General features: G+C 47.8%; 1 protein-coding gene across 2 annotated transcripts; it reads right to left on the reverse strand.

Moving 5' to 3' along the window:
* Positions 1-1,583: 1,583 nt before the first annotated feature.
* Positions 1,584-17,447, reverse strand: Lamp1 (lysosome associated membrane protein 1). Of its 2 annotated transcripts, XM_085680651.2 has the most exons (10): positions 17,290-17,447; positions 12,399-12,520; positions 9,648-9,867; positions 9,492-9,509; positions 9,027-9,185; positions 6,237-6,418; positions 4,237-4,356; positions 3,234-3,300; positions 2,978-3,148; positions 1,584-2,499 (listed from the first exon to the last, which is right to left on the reverse strand). In XM_085680651.2, the coding sequence occupies exons 1-10, from the start codon at positions 17,333-17,335 to the stop codon at positions 2,360-2,362; spliced, it is 1,245 nt and encodes a 414-aa protein (XP_085536777.1). In that variant the 5' UTR covers positions 17,336-17,447; the 3' UTR covers positions 1,584-2,359. The 2 variants fall into 2 exon arrangements, with proteins under 2 accessions (XP_085536777.1, XP_085536778.1); XM_085680652.2 differs by lacking the exon at positions 9,492-9,509 and having other exon boundaries at positions 17,290-17,446.
* Positions 17,448-17,741: the final 294 nt, after the last annotated feature.

Below are 17,741 nucleotides of genomic sequence, written 5' to 3' on the forward strand. Positions count from 1 at the left end.
TCTTTGGAGTCATAAATAGAATTATCTGGCCCAGTGAGATGGCTCAGCAATCACCTACCAAGCCATACCCGGGTCCTGGGACCCGTATATTGTTTGAGACATACGCACACATTGGAAATATCTATTTTCCCTGACATGTCAGGTTGTGCAACAGGAAGCACACATTTTGTTGGGTAGAGGTCAACACTGAGTTTCCTAGTGTCATTCAACCTCAAGTTAAATAGTGACTGTCACGTGTGGCTTTGATTTGGTCTGTCTGGAGGGTAAGGCCCACCCCCACCTTCCCAGGACACTTTCCTAGCCAAGGCTAGGTGGCTGTGCCTACAGACAAGGCCCTATGAGGGATAGATGGAGCAGAGCAGCCCACTTGCTGAACATGGTCATACTTGATTTTTAGAAATGAACCTTACAGCTAGGTTGGTGAGGCTCCTGTCCTCTGGCTGTCCTCCATTCAGTGGACGGGCTCTTTAGTCAGACCTACAACACCCACCCTAATGTCCCACAGACACAGCACAGCCTGGCAGACTGACGAAATCTCCCCTGGGACTGGCTGTTCATGAAGCTAGATGAACAGCCAGATCATCAGGTCTTGATCAATGGCAGCTGCCATTAGTTGCAAATAAGCACTGAGCCCACTGTCTTGCAGCCAGTATGACAGCTGAAAGGGGATCCCCCCACCCCCGGCACCGAATAGTTTATCAAAGCTGCCCAATAGCCTTAGCTGGATGGCCCCAAATCCTCTAAAGCATGCTGTACTAACTCCATCGGGGAGTGGGCAGACCCAGAGCTGTACCTAACACTACCATAGAGATATTTCCCAAGGCAGTATGCACGCCCCGCCCACAAGGTATAGCTGAAGATGGTACTACCTTGGTACTACCTGAGGGGTGGTGAGAGGGAGGGAAGTGTGCTGGGGCCCCAGGGAGCAGCTGGAGTCACGTGGGGAGAACTCAAGTGCCCAGTCTGAGTGGTAGAGAGCCTGCACCAGTCAAGGAACAGAACTCTCTTCAGCTCAGTCCCTTTCTAAGTGCTGGCTTCAAGCTGCTCCTGTTCTGTTCAACAGCCTGTGCCTGAGAGGACAGAAAGGAGGGCGCACAGATCAGACCTTCAAGGAAACAACACTGGCCTCTTCAGCTCAGCCCAGGTTTGATGTGTATGTGGTTCTTGTGACACAGGTGTGGCTCACCTGGAGACTGTAATTATACAGCCACATCATCATTAATCCTCATATAAAAGCAGACATGGTAGCACATGCTTCTCATCTCAGGAGCTTAAAGCACCCTTTAATAGAACCATTGAACAGAAAGTTCAAGGCCATCCTGAGCTGTATGAAATTCTGCCTCAAAACAGTAACAAACCATCTAGCTATCTAGAACCATGACCAGTAACATTTCCTTAACAAAACAATAAACCACCGTTTATTAGTTTTCTCCTGGTTGCTAAGCAGAAGGCTGGCTATCCCAACACTGTCCCAAACCTAAGCACATGAGCAACACAATTTCACCCCACACACAGTCCCCAAACCCCGTCAGCATCACTCCGAGGGCTCTCTTGGTGGATCAAAGAGGCACAAGGTCCAGACAGACAAAGAAGGAGACTTTTTATTAGCATCGTTACAGCAATGCATTACACGTGAGCTGGTCCTCAGTGTACAACCCACCTACGCCGCAGGACAGGTCAGCAGTGTGAATCTATTATTGTACACAGTGCAGAAACAGGGCCACCCTGAATGCCAACAGAAGACACTTTACAAAAAGTAAATAAAAATAATGCCATTTTCTATTTAGAAAAGTGCCAGCGCATGGGTGGCAGAGCACAAAACACTGGTGAATGTGCCCAGCCAGATGCCAGCCCCACAGGTCAGCAGCCCAACTGAATGTCCAGAGGTTGAGCCTGCGTACACCTCTGTGGCAGGGCTTCCCGTTCTCCCCTTCTGGCATCTGCAGTGTGCAGCCAAGCCATCAGCCGCCCTCACTAGGCCCAAGGGTTCAGACCAGAAATTCCCTTTGTAAGGCTAAATCCGAGTAAAAGAATGAAGAAACCAAACACCAAATCTTAAAAAGTCAAATGGGGGAGCCCGTGCGATTCCAAAAAACTTTCTTGTTCTCCTTAGAGCTCTACTTTGGTAACATTAACATTTAACCAGTTAGCAAAATATTTAACCCAGTTAGCAAAATTAACACCGTCATTTCAATAGTTATTCCCTGTGCATAGTAAATGTTGCAAGATGAACTTCACATTTGATAAAGCAGATTTGAAAACAGTTTGCCAGAAAGTGTGCCTCCCTTCCACACCTATCTAAGCTCGGGACATAAGAACAGACCCCGTGCGTCTGTGGCGCGCCCGCCCGCCCACCAGGTTAGATGGTCTGGTAGCCAGCATGACTCCTCTTCCTGCCGATGAGGTAGGCGATGAGGACGATGAGGACCAGCCCTGCCAGGGCACCGCCCACAGCAATGGGGATCAGCATGTTGTTACCATCCTGCACACACTCTTCCACTGCAAGAAAGATAGTCCAGTGTATTCACTATGGGGTCCACCCTCCCCACACTCTTGTTCCTGAGGGGACAGGATGAGGCCTGGGTAGGGACGACGAGTTCACCACCTCTGGGAAATTTGCAGACACGAGTGTTCTCTCTGCAGCTGGGAGAGCCCAGGTACGCTCCACCCAAATTAGAATGAATGGTGCCAACCACTCTGGACCATAGTGGTCAGCTATGCTGTACCTAGGCCAGGTCCCTCAAGACATTACACCCTGGAGAGCACTTTTAGAGAGAGCTACTACTGTCACTTTCCTCAGTGTCTTTCCTCATCCATGGCACCCTTGCCTCACATACCTATGCCTGCAATTTCTTCCTCACAAGGGGAAGAGGGGAACACTCTGTGGAGAAAAAGGGTGCTTCTCACCCTGACATCTTGGTCCCACAAGAAGCTCTAAGACGCTTCTGTTGCTACCGTTACTATGGATACTACTTACCAGACCCAAACCTGCCACTTTCGACCTTGAAAGCCTGGATCTGAATACTGAAGACATTGAGGGAAAAGGCCTGGCTGACGAAGATGTGCTCCTCAGTGTTGCACTTGTATGAGTTCCCGATCGTAGCCTGAAGAGCTCTCAGTGAACTGTTAGAGGCGTGGAACGAGGGATCTGCAATGGGAGACAGAGTCTGCTCAACCGCGGCTACACTGGGCGAGGAGCATGTGAACCACAGGAAGGAGGAAGCAAATCTCACCTTTGGCATCGGGAAGAGTCATGTTCAACTGGACTTCTTGTAGGAAAAATAGGCTCGAAGTGGCATTCTAAAAGAAAAAACACCCGCCAGGCACCTGGTTAACAGGACGTCTACATTTGCAGCACAAAAACAGCATATGTTTTGGTTAGCCCATTCCAGACTTTGCCCTGCTGTCCTGGGACTACTATGTAAACCAGATTGACCTGGAAGTTAGAGATCTGCTTGCCTCTGTCTCCTGAGTGCTGGTATTAAAGGTGTATGACACCATGGCCCAGCTCCATACTTTTTTTTTTATGCAGGGTGTCCACTATATAGCCCAGTGAAGTCTTGAACTTATGCTTGTTTGTACCTCTCTCAGTTTTTGGATTATAAAACATGCACCAGTATGCTCAATTCCTCCCAGGCCTCTGTTAGAACCAGTTTATCAACTAAAATTGAGACAACAGGAACCATGCTATTAAAAAAAAAAAATCTTTTTGAATAGTACAGCAAAGTTAAAATCTATTATAAGAAATTATTAATGAGTTCATTTGTGTATCTTATTAAAATGTTTATGCTGGCTGAGATACAGTTGGGAGACACACAGGAGGCTCTGGGCACATACATTAACCAGGACTACAGAAACAAAGATACTCCATGAGCCATTAACTTTCATTGACTTTGCTAACTATAAATGTGACTGTTCCCAGGAGATGGTACAAGCAGTACAAAGAATGGCAGTGAGGAGCAGGTGGCACAGCCTGGCTTCACGCTCTGCTCTTTGCAGCCACCCCCATTACCTAACTCACAATAGGTCTTCCTCAGATATGTGTAGACCAAGTCAGGGATGTTTGCTGGTGAGAAGTGAGGAAGGAAATGTAGAACTCCTATCACACAGGGTGGGAAGAAAGGAGGGAGCCACCTCTTCCTTCCCGAGGAAGCACCGAACTCTTTTGCTGATTGCCACCCATACCGAGGAGTCTAGTGAGCATGTCCCGCTTGACAAGATAGAACAGAGCCTCACCATCCCGAACTTCAACTGCAGGACAGTGCTGTTGTTCCCAACTCTCAGGGCTACCACAGAGGTAGCGCAGGTCCCATTAAATGTGTCATTTGGGCTGATGTTGAACATTCTGGTCACAGTCTGACAAGAAAAGCAAACAAGTCATCAATCCACCAGTCAATCTCTGGTGACCCTCTCAAACCACAGGCACGACCATTAATGGCTAATGAAGTGAAAACACCCACTTGAACAAGCCAGGAGAACTATTAACCACACCGTCCAGGTTTCTGGGTTCTGAATAGTGCTACTATTCAGAATGCTATCTTGCACCAGAGGCTTGGACTGGACCCTATGATGGCTATTCTTGGTGTCAACTTGACAACACCTGGAATAACTAAAACCCAAGTGGCTGAGTACACTTGTGAGAAGTTTCCTCTTAATTAAATTATTTGAGGTGGGAAGGCCCACCTAAATTTTTTTCTTGATTTATTATTTTCTCATATATTATATCCTGACCAGTTTCCCCACCCTCCTCTCCCCCTAGTCCCCCCTCCAGGCTCTCATCCACTCCTCCACCATTGCTCTTCAGAAGAGGGCAAGTCTCCCAGGGCTGTCAACCAAACATGGCATAGCAAGCTGCAGTAAGACTAGGCGTCTCTGCTCATATTAAGGCTGGATGAGGCATCCCAGTGGGAGGAAAAGGGTCAGGCATAGAGTCGGAGACAGCCCCAACTCCTACTGTCCCACAAGAAGACTAAGCTACATAGCTGTAACATATGTAGAGGGCCTAGGTCAGACCCTTGCAGTCTCTATGCGTCACTAGGAACCCAGACTAGTTGGTTCTGTGGGTTTTCTTGTGGTGTCCTTGACTCCTCTGGCTTCTGCAATCCTTCCTCCTCAGGGAAAACCCACCTTTAATCTGGGTCACACCTGCTGGCAGCCTGTCTAAAGGACATGGGAGGAGGAAGCTCATGCTTAGCCTGCTTGTTCTTGCTAGCAAGTTCATTCGGTCACTGGCTTTAGAGCCTACTCTTTGGGATTCTGCTGTATCTGGAAGAAGAGCTAGACATCCAGCCTGGTGCACTGAACAACTACTGGATTCTTGGACCTTTCATTGGTAGACAGTCATTGTTGGGTTAGCAGGACCAAGCCTATTCTTATAAATCATATAACAGACACACTGGGGTGGCTTGAATGAAATGGCCCCCAGAGGCCCATAAATAGTGCCACTATTAGGAGGTGTGGCCTTGCAGAAGGTATGTCACTGGGGGCGGGCTCTGAGATTTCAGAAGCTCAAGCCAGGCCTAGTGGCTGTCTTTTCCTCTGTCTGTAGATCCAGACATAGAACTTTCAGCTACCTCTCCAGCACCATGTCTGCCTGCCTGCCACCATGCTTCCCACCATGGTGATTATGGACTAAACTGCTGAACTGTAAACCACCCCCAATGAAATGTTTTCCAAGAGTGGCTGTGGTCATGGTGATTCTTCACAGCAATAAATACCCTAAGACGTCCATCCATCCACTTATCTATTCATCTATCTATCTATCTATCTATCTAATATATATAACAAATATATATTATACATGTACATAATATATACAAGGGACTTACAGATATACCTTCTATTTCTCTAGAGAGCACTGACTACACAGACCCCATTCTCCACAGGTCCTTCTGCTTCAGGCTTACCTTTCTCAACAGCCAAGACTACAGGTGCATACAACCTTGGCCTGGTTCAATAATACAATGTAAAATTCACCAACAACCTACTCCCATCCCCACAGATACCGTGTCCTGTCAGGGGACAGACGCTCCCACTAGGATGTAGGCACTTGCGTGAGGTGCCTAGTTAGCAGCAGGGCTTTTGTAGGCAGATAGTGTGCCACAGCCCCATCACACAACAAGTGCAGCTCAAGACTCAGAACGATGGACAGAAGTGCACACGGGGCTCTTACTCTGCACCACAACCTGCATCATCATATTCCTCTCACGAATAAACCAAACCCCCACTCCTCCTACCGTGTTGCTGTCCTTCTTCAAGTAGGTGATGTTCAGCTGTAGCGCCATAGAGGCAAGCAGGCAGGTTCCGTTTTTACCAGTCACATTGTACTTAGCCACAGTGGGGTTTGTGGGCACAAGTGGTGGAGAGGGGCTAGGTGGCACAGGGGTTGGGGAAGGTCCGTCCTGTGTGCAGTGTGTCTCTGCAGGGACAATAAAAAAGTCAAGTTTGCTTACGACTACCTCAGAAGCTAGAAGGCTTGTCAGAAGTGGAAACACCCACTTATAAACTTTGCAGGACACTTCCCACCCACAACTTCCAGGTACATGGACAGCAGGTCCTGGGCAGCAGAGCAGAGAGGACCCAGAGCACCCTAGTCCACCTGTCGGCACCTGCCCCATCCCACCTTAGCCTCCCTTCTCCATGGGCACACAGGCACACTATGAGATGAGGCCAAGAGAAAACCTCACCCTATCACGAGGTGGTGATGTCTAGATCATATCGTACACATGAAGGTAGCTTGAATCAAGTGTTTACACTGAGCTATCATAAGGAAGGCACTGTGCTAGAAACAAGACAGGGATTCCTGATAGTCAGACTCTGGCTAGGCCTGCCATTTGTTAAAACACGAACTAACTACAGTCTAGTACTATCAGCAAGGGTGTGCAAGAGCCTAGAGAAGAGAAAATGGTAGGTAAATGGGAAGGGAGGGGAGGGGAGGGGAGAGGAGAGGAGGGGAGAGGAGAGGAGGGGAGAGGAGGGGAGAGGAGGGAAGGGGAAGGGCAGTCTATTTTTACAGGTTTTTGTTTTTACGGGTTTTTGTTATCCCTAACTTTTCAAAGCCATAGAAGAATCATCTAGTCTGTTTAAGTTTCACCTACAAACCTTCAAGATTAAGACATGAATGATCAGGCTGTAGAGACAGGCCTGATGGTTGAGAGTGTATACTGTGGCATTCTGGAGGCAGAGGTAGGCAGATCTCTGTGAGTTTGAGGCCAGCCTGGTCTACAGAGGACAGCTAGGACTGTTATACAGAGAAACCCTATCTAGGAAAACCAAAAGAGTGTATACTGCGGACCTGAGCTAAACTCCCAGCACCCAAGTTAATCAGCTCACAATCTCCCATAACTCCAACAGAGATCCCACACTTTCTGGCCTCCTCAAGTATGTATATAGAGACATAACACATAATTTAAAAAAAAAATCCAAACCCCAAAACCACAATGATGACAACAAATGAGGCACGAACAGAGATAGAGAGATGGCGTAGTGATTAAGAGCATATACTGTGTTCCCAGTACAATGTTAGACCTCTTACAACTGCCTAGAACCACACCTCCAGAGGACCCAGCACCGCTGGCTCTATGGGCACCCATACTCGTGCACATACTCAGTGCAGAAAACACTCCCTCCCCCCAGTAAATCTGTGAGATCTTGGTCTGGCTATTCTCAGGCCCGCAGCAGCACTACCTACAGCCCACTCTAGGTTGAGAACCCTTCGCCTGACTCTGAATGTCTCTGGCAGAAAAAGGATCTGTTTCTTCACACACACACTCACACTCACACACACACACACGCGACAAGAAAGCCAGCTCTGCTTATCCTAGCTGGCACTTTATTTCTTCTTAAAAAAAAATTTTACTTTTGATATTTAAGTGTTTTGCCTGCAGCTGGGCACACACACCTTTGTAGCACTCAAGAGGCAGAGGCAAGTAGATCCGTTTCAAGATGAGCCTTGGTCTACAGACCGAATTCTGGGATAGCCAGGGCTACACAGAGAAACCTTGCCTTGAAAAACCAAAACCAAAGTGTTTTGCCTCTCCATGTATGAGTGTCTGGTGCTCAGGGAGTCCAGAAGGTGGCAATGGATCCCCTAGAACTGGAGTTACAGACAGCTGGCAACCACCATCTGGGTCTATCACAACTGGGCTTTGTTCACGTCAGTGCAGGAGCACTTGTAACTAGTGCAAATGATTATGCCGCCAGGCACAGTAGCGCACACCTTTAATCCCAGTACTTGGAAGCAGAGGCAGGTGAATCTCTGTAAATTTGAGGCCAGCCTGATCTACTCTCTGATTTTAAGGACAATCAAAATATGTAATAGAGAGACTGTCTCAACAAAACACAAAGGGGTGACTACTTCGCAGCAAAGCCATGTGTCTAGACACCGACCTCAATCAGCTCCCTATGTAATGAAACACTTTCTTTGTTTTAACTTTAGGTGACAGAACAGGGTCTGCACTAGTGTGACCTGCAGAGAAAATACATGCTATACCCTGACCCTCCGCTGGCAGTGCTGAAAGACAGCCTGAGTCAGCTCCTCCAGCAGTCACCTCAGTCTTCCATTAGTGTTGCTGAGGAAGCCTGAGAAGAAAAGCCAATCAAGGCAGGTCTGGATTTTTGGAAGGCTGTTAGGTAAAGTAAATCTTAGACAAATCACATACCTTCGCTTCCAATGGACAATTTCAGAGCTGACTGATTGGATTTGGGGCAAAATAGCATCAGGGACCACCAGCTTAGTCAACAGGTATAGGCCAGGGGGCCACACCTCCTCATACAGATGAAGCCAACCCTGAGCTTGCCTGAGCTGGTCTAAGGAAACTGGCTCACAGGTAGAGGGTTTTGACAAGACCACTCTTTCACATTCCATGGGTGACTGAGACCAAGTGTTTAATCCCATGTTCTCTCCTCTTCATCGGGACATACCCACTCTCACCTTCAAAGGCAGAAGGTAAAAGGTATTTGGTAAAAGCAGAAGGGCTGCCAGGCAGTGGTGCAGTCTCACTGCCATGTGGAGTCCAGCACCTTACCTTCTTTGCTGAAGTTGCTACTCGATAGGTAGGCCTGGATAGTGACATCATGGAGTGTGATGGTCACATTGCCCATGTGGACCTTGGTAGGACTCAAGCACCGGTATGTTTTGTTGATGTCTGCCTTGATGTCGGTTATGGAGTCTACAGAGTGGATCCCTATATTCAAATCAACAACAACAACAACAACAACAACAAAAAAAACAATTTTTAACTGTAGATAGTACTTAGTTAAATGTGACTTATTTACCACCATTTTGTAGTCTTTCTTTTCTTTTGAAGCTTAAGGACAGTTTATTAGTGGAAAAGAAAAACTTCAGGGCAAGCAAGCTGAATATCTCAGAGGCTAACTGAGGGAGGAAGGTGGAGAAATGGAAAAGGGAGAGCCATGCCATCAGCAGCAAACCAGCATGCAGTCAGCCACAGAGGGGAGTGAAAAAGCCTGAAGTACCAGAGAAAACATACTTAGGCTCTGGCCAGCATCTAAAAGAAAGGGACAGAAGAGAAAAAGGAAGTCAGGACTAAGAAAGGCAGGCAGACCTAAGAGACCCTCGTGTGGCTCTTGGAAAGGCCAGTCCTCCACCCGTCCCTCCAGGTGTGGGATTACCACAGAGGTCCCACCTTTGGCGCTGGCATTGAGGAAATGCTGTGTGTCTGACAAGTTGTATGTAAAGCGCATGTGCTGGACACGGTAACGAGTTGCATTTCTCGTGAAGTTGAGCGTCAGTAGATACCCGCTTCCAAAAGCAACAGTGAGGATGGACTCAGAAGCATTTCCTCTACCACAAGAACTGCTGCTGTTCAGTACTTCTGCGGAGGGCGGCAGTTCGATGGTCGAGTTCTAGAACAAGGACAAATCCAACACAACACACTTAGAATGCAGCTGCCCAAGAGGGCTCTGTGTGTCCACTGACAGAAACGTAACTGTCCACCAGTGCTCAGTCATTTACAAACAGTGACCGTGGCACAGCATTAGTGCAGACTGCTGGAATACAGGACAGTTCAGTGCATGCATTCCTGTGTTCTAAGAACCGTCAAACATTGCTGAGTATTCTGAAACACTGACAGACAGTGGTAGGTCTAGTACAGAGGCAGTGTTTATAAAGTATGCAGTTTTAACGTAACTGATAAAAAGCTCACTGCAGTGTCATTGACAGAAATAGGCTGACAAGGGAATCAAGGGAGAGAGAATGACCTATTAGTCATAGCTAAATCTGCTTCTCATTCACTGTGTACACACTTAGTTCTAATACTCAGGAGGCTGAGGCAGGAAGATCATACTTTGAGGCTGGCCAATGCTGTGTAATAAAACATAGCAGAAACATAAATTTTTTAAAAAGAATGTACTAGCAAATTAATTTCAAGTTATAACAGAACCAAAGCCAAAGTTACCTTGAAAGTAAAGAATCTAACTGATGTTACTACTTTTTTTTTGTAGGACAAAAGCCTCTCTTTAAAGAATGTTTCCTGAGGTGAGAGAGCAAGCTCGGCTGGTAGAGCACTTGTCTAGCGTGCACAAAGCCCCAGCCTCGCTCTCCAGCACTGCACAACCTGAGTCAGATGGGGCAAGACTATGATCCCAGTACTTGGGAGTGGAAGCTAGAGGATCAGAGATTTCAGGTCACAATGGGGTATGTGAGACCCCATCACTCACAATCCAAACACCAACCCACCCACCCACCCACCCTCATCAGTCCCAGGCCCCAAAATCACATAAGAGAAGTAAAATGGCTCAGAGGGTAAATACCATCAGGCCCAGTAACCCAAGTGCAACACCAGGGCCCATGGTCCACATGGTAGAAAGACCAAATCTACCAAGTTGTCCTCTAGCTTCTATCCATGCACTGTGGCAAACTGTTTACAAAGTGTATGTGTACACACACACACACACACACGTGCACGCATGCACAAATTGAGCACACGCATATATAAATTTAAAAAGTAAACTATAGAGGGGCTGAAGTGATTGCTCAGTGGTTGAGAGCACTGGCTGCTCTTTCAGAAGACCTGGATTAAATCCCCAGCACCCACATGGTGGCTCACAACTATCTTGAACTGCAGTTCTAGTGGATCTGATGCCCTCTTCTGGTCTTCATGGGTATTGCACACATGTACTGCATAGACATATACAAACACTTATTTACAAAAAATAAGTAAAATAAAAAGTACTCAGAAGCTTACATAAGCGTGGACAATTATTTACTACAAGAGATTTCTGTGAGACCAAGTCTTTCCATGTTTACACAGTAACCAGTACAAATGAGTTAGGGATCCAGCAGCTCTAAGAAACAGCAGTCCTGCAGGCCTAGTTCCTACTAGCCTCCAGTGCTGTATGGGGCTGTGTGAGAAAACATGACACTTCCAATCAAGAACTGAAAATAAAATGTGATTCCAGGGTTGAATTTATTGAGACAGGTTTCATGTAGCCCAGGCTAGGCCTGAACTCCTGGTCCTTTATAGGTATGGTATATCTCGTGATCCAGGGATGCATTTAAGAGAGTAATATCATATAATGAGTATGTGAAATGCCCACTAACAGGTAATTAGAAGGAAATTTAAAATACAGGCTGATCATCTGCTAGCAATCTAAGAACTATATAAAGTCTGTACTCAGCATGTAAACACAAACCCGCTTTAATGTAACCATTAAAAACATCTTTTGCTTGTTTATTTGTTGGGACAGGGTCTCACCAAGTTTTCCTGACTGGCCAGAATCTCAACTTTGTACACCAGGCTGGCCTTGAATTAAAAGATTTGCCTGGCCTGGCAGGGATGGCGCATGCCTTTAATCCAGCACTCAGGAGGCAGAGGCAGGCAGATCTCTGTGAGTTCCAGGACAGCCAGAGCTACACAAGAGAAACCCTGTCTTAAAAAGGGAAAAAAAAAAAAAAAAGAACAACAACAAAGGTTTGCCTGCCTCTGTGTCTCCTTCTGAGTGCTTGGATTAAAGGTGTGTGCCACCAGGTTCTAAAGGAACACAGTCTAGCACTGCTCATCAAGCCAAGCCACCACGCAGGATACATCTCTTGGAACAAAGTGACTGTCTGGAGCAAATGAAGATCAAGAAATGTAGAGCTATATATTGGCCATGAAAAATATTAAGAAAGCTAACCAAGTAGCACCAGTAAAGCATTTGGCAAACTTGCTGACTACCATGAGGTTCTACAAGGTGGCTATAAAACAACCATGAAGAAACCCAGAAAATGTGGTCACTGAACAGTGGAAACAGAATGCAAATGGTTTGCTGTGGCTGCAGAAACAGCAGAGATTACCTATGGACCTAGAAGCTAGAAGCTATATGCCCAAGTGAGAAGGGCAGACCAAGGTTGGGTAATTATTTTTCAGAGTCCCACAAATATTGGTGTCTCCTACCTTAGAACCTTGTCCAGTCTCGTAGATGGTCCAGAAGGAGGCAGAGAAGTTAGCCATTATACAAGCTGTGCCATTGTTGTCTTTCACCACAAACAATGCTGAGGCACCGTGTGCAAGGCCTGCTGCTTCCGGTAAAAAGAAACAATCACACACCTACTTCAAAGTACAACTGGTATTTCTGTTTTCTGTAACTTTTATTAAGATTCACGGTATTTGGTAAACACTGAACCACACAAGTGGATTACAGGCTGGTGTCCCTCTAACCTCCCAATCCTGGAGCCCATAGAAAACTGCCATCTTCAAGGTTATCCCATTAGCTTGCCTACAGCTCCTGCGTGCTGGTATCAGGGTACTTACCCTAGGCACATCCCCCAGAGGATCTATCTATAGGACGGGATAGTCTGAAAGGTCCAAGCAAGCATCAGCCTCCTAGAGGAGCTCGAGGGAGAGTCTGCAACTAGTAGCTACAGTGTGGCTAGTTTTGACCTCAGACCAGGGTTGTGGCAAAAGAAGAACTGAGCTCAGACAGTGTCTGGATTCCACTGAGGGCTGCCCTATTTGTGGAGGTTCAAGGATGTATGGAGGCTCTGAAGGTTTTCAAGTGAACAGTGGTCTTTCCAGGACAGTTCCACTCTGGCTTTTTAAGTAAAGCTAGTAAATCTCACACCGCAATCCTAGCACTGGGGAAGCTGAGGCAGAGGATCTCCAGTCGGCACTTGCAGTGTAGAGACTCACTACAAACTAACAAACAACCCCACTCTCCTAATCAAGATGCCCAGCAGCGAGTGAGAAAAGCAGCACTTTTGGCAGAGCTCGGCAGTACACACCCCTTTATTATAGTCCCGGCACCCAGGAGGCAGGCCACTATCTGTGAATTTGAGGCCAGCCTGGTCTACACCTAGTGAGTTCTGGGTCAGATAAAATCACAAAGCAAGACCCTGTCTCAAAAAAAAAAAAAAAAAAGGCAGCGCGAGTTAGGGATTCAGCAGTTCTATTGTATGCATTTAGATTGAGCAGAAGTGCCTGGCTTTGTTCATCTGTAACTGGAATGAAGAAAACACCAAAAACCCCAAGCCCCAAGCCTGTAGCCTGACCAGTGGCAGGAACAGTGAGTATTTGCAAGCCTAAGGCTTCCTGGTCCTGAGATGTCCTTATAACACTCCGAGGTCACACTCGCCAACACAACAGATGCCCCATGGGAGCACACAGTCCAGCTTTAACTAGGCTGTCTTTTCATGAGTTTTCTTGTCAGCATAGGAATTTGTCAAACCAGTACACATCCATATTCAAAGGAAAACAAAGCATTACTATAAATTAAAATAAACTTTGTGGTTTTTGAGAACATGTCTTTTCCAAGCCACTAGCTGCTACCATTCCCTGGTGACTTTTTCTTAATAAACTGTCTTTAATTCTACTACATAGAACAATAAAATAAATAAAATAAAATGGGGGGGGAGGAGAGACGGCTCAGCAGTTAAGAGCACTGGTTGCTCTTTCAGAGGACCCAGACTCAGGTCCAAGCAACAACATGGCAGCTCACAAGGATTCCAGATCCACAAGATCTGATGCTCTCTTCTAGCCTCTGTGGGCACTGCACACACACAGTGCACAGACATACATGCAGGCAAAACACACATGTATAAAATAAAAAGATAAAAATAAACTTTGTAAATAAAATGGGGCTAAACAGATGGCTTGGTGACTTGGAACACTCGTTGTTTCAGACCTGGGCTTCTCACTGCCTACATGGTGGTGGTTCACCGCCACCTGACCATCTGTAATTCAGTACCAGGGGACCCAGTGCCCTCTTCTGACCTCCACAAGCACTAGGCACATTGTACATGCAGGCAAACACTCATATACATAAAATAAATCTTTAAAAAATTATTTAATGTGTGAAATTTAAATCTTTTAACAAAAAGGGCTTTTTTCCAAATCAGTTAAGATGCCTATGGCAATTCTGAGCCTGGGACAAGATCAGCTGTCAGGAATCCCACTTGCCTACTAATGACGATCCATTCCTTTCTCATTTCTCCAGGAGTCAAAGGGCAATGCTGGTCAGTTCTTTCAAAACACATTACAGGAAATCCCCTTCCCTGTACCCAGGGAGGCAGTGGGAAGCAGGCAGCTCAAGCCTGAAGCTCTTCAGTTGCTGCTGCGTGACCTTGGGTCAGGAGCAGCCACCTAACCACCCTTATTACACAACTGAGAAAGGAAGATGCAGCCCCAAGATGGCCTCTCATCTTGGGACAGTTGACTCTCAACTGAAGGTGGCTCTCAACAACAGTTCACCCTTTAATCAAAAAGCCTTGCTACTGACTCACTTTTGTTGGGGGGGGGGGCTCTCTTGCTTCTTTGCCAAGGATGCCCTGGAATCCTTGGACTCAAGAGAGCTGCTACTATGAAGACCTGCCTAACAACTACTTGTGACATTTACTTTGTGACAGGCACTTCTCAAACCATGTTTCCATCAGGTTACTAAAACAACCCTAAAAGACAGTTACTACGATAATGGAGAGGCCCAGAGGTACTAACTTGCTTCAAGGTCACAGCAAGTGAGTGGTCCAGTTCTTGTTGGCTTCAGTGTGTGGCTGCTGATAGTGCTGCTTCCGCAGCACTTGGTGAAGGAGTATTTTTGAAGCCAGTCTTACACAGTGAGACCCTGTCACCAACCAGCCACACCCTAACTTATCTCGGCTTGATTTCTTTAAACCAGGTTTCTTATCTAGTGACACATAAATCACCATTGAACACTTCAAGACCAAAGTTCCACCGCAGGCACTGAACTGCCACCTCTAGAGGAGCAGTCTCCCTCCCTGCTGGCGAGCTTCCACAAGGCTGGACCATGCTGTGCAAACTGCTGTGGAGAAAAGACAAGAGTGGCACTGCCAGAGAGCTGCCTTTGCTTAGATCCAGCCCAGGACCACTGCTATCAAGCTGGGCACATCGTCATGACAGCACCACCCAGGACTGTCATGTGTCAGGACAGGAGGCCGGGGTTCTGAACTGGACAAAGGAGATGGCCATTCCCGGGACAGGTGCCAGGAGCTACACTCTACATATGCATAGTTAAAAGGCCAGCTCAAGATAACAATTGGGTATCAATTCAAAATTGCAGGACCACAGGACGTTTGAGCGCCACTCTAGGGAAGAGTTCAAAATCCCATGGTCCAGGCTAACACTATTAATTAGCAGACTTCTCAGATCTCTAGACGGGCAAAGCTCATCCAGAAAGAGGAAGGTCATGGGGTCAGCCCCAGCAACTTAACAGGTAGTCCCACTAGGCAACCAAACCCACTAGTTTCAGTTCACACGAGGCTGCTTTCTAGTAAGTACCCCAACACAAAGGCAGCTTAGCGGGGCTAACAACTAATGCAGGATCAATAATTTCTAAGTTAGAATTTTTCTAAAGATAAAATTATTTTTGAAGTTATGAAATGGAAATAAAGACTTAAGTAAGATCTAAAGCAAACTTGTTAAAGTGCTTTTGTGAAAGCTGGGCCATAACTCATGGAATACAGTACTCAGTGTCACTGCTTTTTCTCTCCACTTTGTTTGATTTTTGAGAAAGTGCCTCACCCTGTAGCCTAGGATGGCTTCCAATTCACAGAAATTCTCCCACATTCGCCTGTTAAGTCTTAGAATTTCAGGCATTAACCACCATGTCCAGCAAAAAATTAAATAAAAAGGATTTCACTATCTAACCCAGGCTGACCTCCAATTCAAAATTCCCCTGCCTCAGCTTCCCAAGTCTAACAAGAGTGAGCCACCACTAGCTAGTTCTAATCATCTACTATTTATTTAGCGGCAGGGTCTCTAGTCCTGGCTGTCCTGCACCTCAGTACTCAGGACACAGACCCGACTGGCCTGTTAAAGAGTTCCTTCTGTTTTCCTAGGGCTTGATTAGAGGCAGAAACCACCACGCCAGCCAGAGGTTAGCTTTAAAAAGATCAAACGAGGCCTGGCATGGTGTCCCAAGGCTTTAACCCAAGCTCTTGGGAAGCAGATGCCGGCGGAACTCTGAACTCAGGTCAGTATGTTCTACATGGCCGAGGTCCTAGTTTTTGTGTTTTTTTTTAAAAAGTAAAGAAAGGTAAGTATACACAGTCTAAGGGTTTTACGTAGTTCTGGCTGTGCTGGCGATTTAACTCCGGGCCCACAAGTAATGTACTGCAAGCTAGTTACTGTATGGCTGAGTTACATCCCCAAGCTCTGTGAGCTCTTCTCATGAAGCCATTGCGACACGACCGAACTTGTTTTAGCAATTCCTATTCTAGTTACAGCTCCTGAACCGTGAAGGGTCACAAGTCCCTTAGCAAGGTTTGAGACCGCCGGGTAAGCGCATCTCTCTTCTGAGATGAAAGAGTTCATTTCACATACGCAGAAAAAAAAGGGGGAGTTGGGGTGGGGGACCCAAATTCCACAAAGTCACAGAATTTGGGGGTCTGACGGGTCTTAAGAGGTGCTCGGGAATTCGTGAGCATGTGTGCCCAGGAATACCCGTCCCTATGTGGCCCAGGTGAACTCTCGCCAGCCACCTCTCGGGTCCTGCAGATGCGGGCACTGCAGCAAAACCCTCCGAGTTGCTGGGGTCCAGCGGTGAGGAAGGGCACCTCAGGCAGGGGTCACAAGGTAGCCCGGGTGCCAGCAGCACTGCCCACCGGGAACTCGAGCGTGTCGAGGGGCGCAGGCTGGGCTCCCAACGCGCATTCGCGTCCTAAGGCCCGCCCGGGCTCCGAGACCGCAAGCGTCAATGCCGGGCCGGCCGGAGGCTCGAGGCCTGCTCGACGCCCGCGGCCCGGGCGCCCCGTTCCCAGCCGGCCTGGCGCCCCCTTCCCGTCCGTCCCGAGACGCCGACCCCGCCCGGCCCTCCCGCCCTCCCAGGGCTCACCCAGCAGCAAGAGGAGCAGCGGCCGCCGGGCGCCGGAGGCGGCCATGGCGCGACGCAGCCGAGGCCGGGGTGCGGCGGTTGCGAGGCCGGCGGGAGGGCGAGTCCACCGACTCGAGAGACCCCGCAGCTGCGGCGCCGGCACCGAAGGGACCCTGCGGCCGGCAGCGCCTGTCACGTGAGCAGCGCCGCGCCCGCCAGTCACGTGAGCCGAGGGGGAGGGGGGGGTCTCGCGAGAGCGTCCCCGGCTGCCGCTTCCTCCCCGCCTCTCCCCCAGCCTCCGCTTCGCATGTGATGCGGTCACATGTCGGTCGCTGTCACGTGACCCGCCGTCCACGTGATGCGTGGCCGTCGGCCCTTTTCCCCAGTGGGTCCCGAAATGGAAAGTAGGCTGTGGCTTTGAGAAGGGAAAGAAGTAAACGCTGGCAGGGAAAGTGAGGACGGAAACGGGAAGC

Source organism: Myodes glareolus, chromosome 23, assembly GCF_982192425.1.
Source record: "Myodes glareolus chromosome 23, mMyoGla1.1, whole genome shotgun sequence".
NCBI lineage: Eukaryota > Metazoa > Chordata > Mammalia > Rodentia > Cricetidae > Myodes > Myodes glareolus.

Bases quoted from the DNA above. Each gene is read 5' to 3' on its own strand.
- Lamp1 (XM_085680651.2), bottom strand. From the start codon at position 17,335: ATGGCCGCCTCCGGCGCCCGGCGGCCGCTGCTCCTCTTGCTGCTGG. The intron at 9,868-12,398 runs GTAGGAGACACC...TCCTTGTTCTAG, and splicing joins AGACTGGACAAGGTTCTAAG to AACTCGACCATCGAACTGCC. The intron at 3,149-3,233 runs GTGAGATTTGCT...CTCCCATTGCAG, and splicing joins GACTCTTCCCGATGCCAAAG to ATCCCTCGTTCCACGCCTCT.